This window comes from Leptonychotes weddellii, chromosome 7 (genome assembly GCF_054177405.1).
Source record: "Leptonychotes weddellii isolate Sample4059 chromosome 7, ASM5417740v2, whole genome shotgun sequence".
NCBI classification, from domain to species: Eukaryota; Metazoa; Chordata; class Mammalia; order Carnivora; family Phocidae; genus Leptonychotes; species Leptonychotes weddellii.
This window is the reverse complement of record NC_138375.1, coordinates 38,790,732-38,799,202: the sequence shown is the minus strand read 5'-3', so window position 1 is coordinate 38,799,202 and position 8,471 is coordinate 38,790,732. Positions and strand designations below refer to the sequence as shown.

Genomic DNA, 8,471 nt, shown 5'->3' with positions numbered 1-8,471 from the left:
TTTTGTGCATACTTATTTATATCTGTTTGTAGTTTTTATTTTTGTGAATGCATTTAATATTCAAAATAGCAAATAAAATTTAAAATATTTGTAAAGTGGGGCACCTAGGTGGCTCAGTCGGTTAAGTGTCTGCCTTCCGCTCAGGTCATGATCCCAAGGTCCTAGGATCCAGCCCTGCATCGGGCTCCCTGCTCAGCAGAGAGCCTGTTTCTCCCTCTCCTTCTGCTGCTCCCCCTGCTTGTGCTCTCTCTCCCTCTCTCCCTCTCTCTGTCAAATAAATAAAATCTTTTTAAAAAATAAAATAAAATATTGTAAAGAAATGTTGAAGATCTCTATTAGTTGTTATGGGAAGATGTCCACAACGTTGAGTAAAAGAAAGTTACCAAATGACATACAGAATACAATTTCATTTACCTAAAACTGTGTATTATATAATAAAAATATTTTTTTTAAGATTTCATTTATTTATTTGACAGAGAGAGACACAGAGAGAGAGGGAACACAAGCAGGGGGAGTGGGAGAGGGAGAAGCAGGCTTCCCGCGGAGCAGGGAGCCCAATGCGGGGCTCGATCCCAGGACCCCAGGATCATGACCTGAGCCGAAGGCAGACGCTTAACGACTGAGCCACCCAGGCGCCCCTATATAATAAAAATATTGGCATAGATAATAGAAAGTTATTTCTAGAATGATGCTCCACCTTGATAATAATTTGATAATGGTGGTATCATTAGAAGAAAGTATGTAGAGACAATTTTTACTTTTTTGTCCATGCTTTTCTTTATTGTGAAGATTGTTTATATTGAGCACGGATTTTTTTTAAACCATCAAGGAAAGATACTGTAAGGTTATTCTCTTTTAAAAAAGAGGATGTGCGGGGCGCCTGGGTGGCTCAGTTGGTTAAGCGACTGCCTTCAGCTCAGGTCATGATCCTGGAGTCCCTGGATTGAGTCCCGCATCGGGCTCCCTGCTCGGCAGGGAGCCTGCTTCTCCCTCTGACCCTCCCCCCTCTCGTGTGCTCTCTGTCTCTCTCATTCTCTCTGTCTCAAATAAATAAATAAAATCTTTAAAAAAAAATAAAAAAAAAAAGAGGATGTGCCTCTTCTTTATGTATTTGCATAGATCATGTTTGGAAAGGACATACACCAAGGTGTTAATTGTGGGGGTAAGACTGTCATTTCTTTTTTCTCTTTTGTTCTCCTTTCTGTTTCTATTTTATGGGTTTTCTGTAATTAATTACTTTTGTAAAGGGAAAAAGAAGCACCACTTTTTAAAAAAGTTCTTCCCTAAATTGAGCTTAAAGCTATTCAGTGGCACCAATTCTAGAAAAGAAAGGGCTCTATGTTACTCTGTATAATCAATCATTTTGTTCAAAAACGTTCATATATATATGCAATATATACAATCCATTACATGGGCTTTATATATAAATGTATGTATGTATATATACACTTATACATATATATATATATTTATATATATATACACACACACACACATTCATACACACACACAAACACACACGACCTACTTCTCGGCCCTTCCGCATATTTCCATCTATACATTATCCCAACCCTTCAAGATCCTTCAATATTGGAGGGATATATGGAAGTGGCTGTTAAACATATAGGCTTTGAAGTCAGAATTCCAAATCAGCCACAAATGAGTGATTCAGTTAACATGCCTTATCTGTAAAAAGGGAAATGAAAACAGTTATCTATTTGATAATTTTGTAAGGATCAAATGAAACAATCCATATAAATTGCTCGGCCCAAGCTAGTGTATAACAGATATTGAATAATTTGTTCTTATTTTGCCCAGTACATAGTAGACCACATAAAGAGTGATCGCGGCTGTTGTTGTTATTGCCCTCCGAGCCATGAGGAGCGCTGCTGCCTCCGGGCTGACCAGGCCCGGGGTCAGGATACAGGAAGTCCGTCCAGTCGCGGCGCCCCGCCATCTTTGCACACTGGCCCGCCTCACTCAGATGTAGCTGCTTCCTGCAGTCTCAGAGGTAGACCCGCTCGCAGCGACACCCTGCCCCTTGCCTTCTTTGGTACTCTTTTAAGCAAAGCGCCTTTACCGAGGGCGAGTCTTCAACTCCCTAGAAACGTTAAAGCCGGCATCTTCCGGGAGCCGGCCTCGTTCCGTGACCTCAGGCGTACACTTCCGGGGACGCGGACGTGACCCGTCGCCCCGCCCACTCCCACTCTCTCTTTCCGGTAGCGGAGTCTGGAGAAGACGCGCAGGTAGGAGGCCTGGGCGAGGACAATCGAGTGGCATCCTGGGACAGGGGGCACTCACCGGGGCCGGGGTCGCGGGCCTGGGGTGTTTCCGTGGAAGCTGAGCCAGGTGCGGGCGAGACGGGCGCGGCCGGCCGACCCCAGACTCAGGGTCGCGTCTTGTCTCGGAAGGTGGCGGTCTTCTCTCGAGGAGGAGCTTGTGAAGTGGGGGTGAGTGCGGCTACAGCCCTGAAGGCCCGGGCTCCGCGCTGCCGCCACCGCTACGTGTAAGGGGCCGCACAGCGTGGTTGAGAAGGAGCGGGGACCCTAGTCAGTAATGGCCTCTCACCTTTACTCCGCCAACCTCTTGGGCGGTCGCAGGCCCGGTCCCTAATCCCTAGTTCGTGTCCTTGTTTGGGAAATAGGATTAACTGTCGCCCCGACCCCATAGAGTTGTAGTGAGGATTCAAGGAGGGAATCAGGAGAAACGGCCCTGTGTTGGGTGCTCCCTAAGTCTGGGTGATTGCTAAGTCTGGCACGTTGCAAGTACTGGACGCTTAGGGCGCGCCGCACGAAGCCAGAAGTCGGGGCTTAGGGAATGTGCATCAGTTGTTTGCTGAGCACCTGCTGTGCGTTTGTAATTTATTCTCCAAGGACCATTGTCATCACCACTTAAGGGCGACACGGGGTGGGGAAACTGCACATGGGCATTTGTTGAGTGGCCACTGCAGGCATTCGTATTCATGCTTCCTTACTTCACATCTGCTGGAGTCTTTCTGGGCTTCTCCAGGCAGAACTTAAACGCTTCTCTTCCTGTGAGCTCCCTTGGCACCTTCCTTGCAATTCTTACTCTGTTGGATCTAATTAAAGCGTAGGAGTAGTTAACTTTGTACACCCAAGGCCTACACTTGTAGTGCTTACTGTGATCACTCACTAGACCTTATATAAGGAAGGCACTGGGGAGATCCAGGAACGCAGGAGACGTGAACTTCTCCAGGTCTGGAATTGTGGTTATTCATGGAATAGAGGCATCTTGATACAGGGTAGAGAGTGCTGGACTGGGGGTTGGGACACTGGTTTGTAGGTTTGGTTTTGCCACTGTCTTTACAAACCTAGGCAAGGCTGTGTTTGTCTTCACCTGGAAGGGGACAGCCTAAGTCATCTGAGCCTTGCTTATTTCTAGTGTCTTCTGAAAGTGTTAGGAAATTGTTCTGATTTTTGAGTCTCAGGAGGCCTGGGGCTTTGGTCAGAAAGTAGGTCCTCTCTTAGCCTTCGTATTACTATCCTCACCTGCTTTCCTCCTGTTAGCGTCTCTCTCCCCTACGGTCTGTGACAGTTTAATTCCATTACATGCCATGTCAGATTACAGTTACCTGGTTTCACTAACATTGAATTTTGGGGATGGGGCTTTTCTTTTAGCCTTCTAAGAAGATAAGTTTTACTGCCTTTAATGCTTGATTCTAGTAAAAGTTTAAGAATTTGGTTTTAATCAGTTGTGGAAGGACAGCAAGAGATCAGTTGTCAGAGAATAAGAGATAGCATTTAAACTGGCTTTTGGAGGGATCTGGTAGAGCACAGGATATAGTAGATGAAGCTAGAGGGTATGTGGGTAAGGGACCCTTGAATTCTAAGCCAAGGAATTCGTGCAGAGTTCAGGCAGCAGGTGCCTTCCATAAAGGGTCTTCAGGTGTCACCAATTCATGGGTAGGTTATTGGCCTTGGCTTTGTACTAACCTTTTTGGATGTGGTCTTAAAGTCTTCTTTGAGCCTAACCTGTACGTGGTACTTGGGGGCCAGGAAACCAGAAACACTCCTGGCATTGGAAGTATTGTGATTCGTAGACCAGGAATCTCTTAACCTGGTTTTCATTTCTGCTCTTCAACTGACTTGCTATGTCACCCTAAACAAATCATCAGAAGTTTCTCAGGATATATATTGGAGGCAGTAAGGCTCAGGGATAATGGATTTGCCCGGGTTTGTAGAGCTGTCAGTTGAACTTGGAGGTCTCCAGAGACCTAAGCCAGTTTTTGAGGCCCACTTGGTAAAAAATTGAGGGATACTTATGATCTGCTTAGAACTCTAGGCTCCTTTCCTATAAGTGCTATGAGCTGTGCTTTTGGTAGATTCAGGAGAAAGGTTATCTCAAGGTACTTTGCTTTCTTTAGCCATCAGTTAAAAGCCCCTAAATGCAGGGAGAAATGAGTTTTAGGCAGAAATGAGGTTTCACAGACTAGGGTGGAGGGAAGCAGGACACAGAGGAGCAAAACTTGGGAGATTTCCTTCAATAGCCAGGAAGAAAGTGTTGTGGAAACCTTGTCCATTGCTAATGTTGGATTTTTTTCCTTCTTTCAGAAATGGCACCTCGCAAGGGGAAGGAAAAGAAGGAAGAACAGGTCATCAGCCTTGGACCTCAGGTAGCTGAAGGAGAAAATGTGTTTGGTGTCTGCCATATCTTTGCATCCTTCAATGACACTTTTGTCCATGTCACCGATCTTTCTGGCAAGTGAGTACCTGGGTGAAGAGGCACAGACCAAACTGGCAAGGTTCTAGGGGAAGAAATACCCCTGAAACTGGTTGGCAGGTTAAGGGGTTCTCGTGAAAGAATTTAAAAGAATGTTCAGATAAGGAATGCATTTGGCTCTTTGGCCACAAATACTGTGATTTCCCAGGCACTTGGGTTACGAGAAAGAAAGAGACACGTCTTCTGCCCTTAATGACCTTAAAGTGTAGTCCTTGAATCCTCAATCTCTTGGTACTTTGTAGGAGCAGGGGTGGACAGAAGTCCCCTCTATGTACAGATTCTGGCTACTATTAGCAAGTTTTTATGACACGTGAAGTCAGTCAAATACTAAGCTTTGGTTTTCTCATATAAGGTGAGAGCTCATGGAGCAATTGGGAGGATTAAATGCAAAAGTAAATTTATGTTGTTAATAACAGTGTTCATTTATTTTGGGTCTTTGAACCCCATCAGGGCAGAACCCATGGCCATAGTCTTGTTAGAAAGGAGGATGCATATTCAAGTTAATCTTCATCCTCTGCCATACCTGAACTCTGGCAGTCTTTACTCAGTAGGGATGTGATAAGCACTCAGAATTCTTGATGGATGAGAGAAATGACTGAGCTTTTGTTCCCAGGGAAACCATCTGCCGCGTGACTGGTGGAATGAAGGTGAAGGCTGACCGAGATGAGTCCTCTCCCTATGCTGCCATGTTGGCTGCCCAGGATGTAGCCCAGAGGTGCAAGGAGCTGGGCATCACTGCCCTCCACATCAAACTACGAGCCACAGGAGGAAATAGGTACATAAGGCAGGGGCTGGGTGGTGAGATCTCTGGGCCTGGGTGCCAGAGCACCGAATTTGAGGCTTGGTTTTTCTCTTGTAACTTTGCACAAGACATCATAAGTGTGTTCGTATTTAGTAGTTGGTTGCTGCACCACTGCTTCTACTCCTCCCACCCCCCAACTTACTGTTTATTGAGCACTCAGCTGTATACCAGGTATTGTGTTCTAGGTACTAGAAAAGAATGATCGAAAAGGGTAGTTAAAGCCTCTACTCTTCCTGTGTAGGTAGAAGAGGCCGACTTTAAACAGCCTGACGAGGGGAACATGCGCCTTCCATTTGTGGCAAGTGCTGGGAAGTAAGAAGTACAGTGTGAGGGTTGGGAGTTAATGATAAAGTGTAATGTCAGCTAAGACCTAAATATTGTGCCAGGAGTTGGTCCAGTGAAGGAAGGGCAGGGAGAGAATATTCCAGCCAGATACAACTGCAGGGAAAAGGTCTTGAGTGGGAATGAACTTGATACATCTATGGGAAAGAGTTGCATGAGGTATGATCAGAGAGATAGGAGCAAGTTCCTGCTAGGTCTTAAAGGAAGCAGTAAGGATTTGGACTTTAGCCAAAGAGGGTGGGGGGGGAGCATAAGAACTTTTTAATAGTAATGACCTGATGAGATTGGAGTCTTGTTTTTGTGAGAGAGAATATGTGTGGGCGGGGTGCGGTACAGAGGGAGAGAGAATCTTAAGCAGATTCCATTGCTCAGTGCGACCCTGAGATTGTGACCTGAGTTGACATTGATTTGGACCCTTAAGTGCCCGAGCCACCCAGGTGCTCCAGAGATTGGGGATTTTTCTTTATTTTAAAGATTTGATTTATTTATTTGACAGCGAGAGCAGGAGCACAAGCAGGGGGAGTGGGAGAGGGAGAAGCAGGCTTCCCACTGAGCAGGGAGCCCAGTGTGGGGCTTGATCCCAGGACCCTGGGACCATGACCTGAGCTGAAGGCAGACGCTTAACGACTGAGCCACACAGGCGCCCCTAGGGGGATTTTTTTTTTTTTTTTTTTAAAGATGACTCCTGCTTCAGGGTACCTGGCTGGCTCAGTTGATAGAGCATGAAACTCTTGACCTCTGGGTCATGAGTTCAGGCCTACTGTGGGCATAGAGCTTACACTAAAAAAAAAAAATGCTGTGTGGGCAGCAGACCAGAGAAAGTGGTCCTCTGGAGAGATGCTAGTGTTTTGGTTTTGGGTGGGGGAAGCAGCTGGAAATGGATTGCCAAAAAAAAAAATTACAGCCTTTGGCAAGAAGGACAGTTCCTTAAGTGGGCTGCAGGCAGAGCAGAGCACAAACTCTGACGCATGGGCCAGAAAGTATGCAACAAAAACCATACGTGGCCCACTAAGCCTTAAATATTTATTGTTTGGCCCTTTACGAAAAGTTGCAGATTCCTGAACTAGAGGGTTGTGGGATCTAGAAGGAACCCCTAATGAGTTGGACAGAGCTTTTCTTCATGTAGATCCTCATTTCCCTAGAACCAAGACCCCTGGACCTGGGGCCCAGTCAGCCCTCAGAGCCCTTGCCCGCTCAGGAATGAAGATCGGGCGGATTGGTAAGTGCCTCCCTCTAGCTAGCACTTGGATTTGCTTTGAAGCATTGACCCCAGAAAGTTTGTGTTGTACCCAGTGGGATGCAGTGCCTGGTTTGGGGTCTATTGGCAGTTCGGGTGCCACAGTTAATGGAGTTGCAAGAGGCCCACCATATGACAGAATTTCCTCCCTAAGCACCCCTATCACCTTGATGTGAATGTTGACAGCACAGTTTGATTCCTGAACCTCTGTGCCCCACACTGCCTGGTGTGCAGGACTTGAGACTGGCTGGTGGAACTGATGGGAGATGAAATGTCTCTTTCAGTGTTTCTTACGGGAGTTGGCATTTTATGTGGTCTGTCCCCTGAATTGTTAAGACCGTCCATATCCTTGGTTCTTTCCTACAAAGTATTAGAGCCTGCCAGTCATTTTAACAGTGGAAAATGAGTGCAGGGAGCAGCACCTCCCATGGTTGAGAATCACAGCGAGTCACCTACATCTGTGTGGTGCCTGCCCCCTCACGCCTGTGATCTCCTGGCCTCTTAGAGCTCTTAAGAAGGTGTTAGCCCTTCCCTGTTTTCTGTACACAAGGTAGCATCATATACTGATCGGTCTAGTTAATGGTTCAGCCTATTACCTTTTGGAAAGGAGGTAGTTTTTAGTTGCCCCTGTTTAGAAGAATCTTTCCACTAGAGAGTCCCTGAGCTGGGTGTCAGAAACCTGATTATTTCACCTCCTTCTGACATTGTAAGTTGAGTGCCTTTTCTGACCCTCAGTTTCCCCTTCAGAAAAGTGAGTTGAGACCACATCAGAAATTTTGAGGAAGCAGCAGATGGGGCAGTCCATGTCCATGTGTTATATACTGAGGATTCACGTGGGGAGCAGCGGGATTCACTGCTGGTCTGTTAGACCACTGGTCTAGGGAGGCCTGGACTCTTTCCCATCCATCTCTAGGCAATGATGTTTTCTCTTCCTCCCCACAGAGGATGTCACCCCCATCCCCTCCGATAGCACCCGCAGGAAGGGGGGTCGCCGTGGTCGCCGTCTGTGAACAGGAGTCCTCAAATTACTGTTTTCTGTTAATAAATTGCCTTTGTGTGAGCTATTTCGACTCTAGTCTTCTCTCCTTCAGGGATATTTGATTCTTTCCTCCTAGAAATTTGACCAGGGCATGAGACTGACTCGCAGTCACAGGTGCAGGACAAAGCAGGAGGCATTTAGTAGATCTTTTACTTCAGAGGACGTAGGTAACTTGGCAAGCAGGAACACAGGAGGGATTGGTTGGGCCCCTGACATGCGATGGGGTGAGCCTGTGTTCTGTGAAGTGACTTCCTGGGAGGAGTAGCCTCAGGAGAGGTGAGGTGCCTGTGCTGCAGTTGGGGCTTTTCCAC

The 8,471-nt window shown here is 46.5% G+C and overlaps 1 protein-coding gene across 1 annotated transcript; it reads left to right on the top strand.

Moving 5' to 3' along the window:
• Positions 1 to 2,088: 2,088 nt before the first annotated feature.
• Positions 2,089 to 8,181, top strand: RPS14 (ribosomal protein S14). The gene is made up of 5 exons (XM_006741263.3): positions 2,089 to 2,246; positions 4,572 to 4,722; positions 5,354 to 5,515; positions 7,027 to 7,103; positions 8,064 to 8,181. Exons 2-5 carry the CDS (start codon positions 4,574 to 4,576, stop codon positions 8,129 to 8,131), a joined length of 456 nt encoding a protein of 151 aa, XP_006741326.1. The 5' UTR covers positions 2,089 to 2,246; positions 4,572 to 4,573; the 3' UTR covers positions 8,132 to 8,181.
• The last annotated feature ends 290 nt before the right edge of the window (positions 8,182 to 8,471 follow it).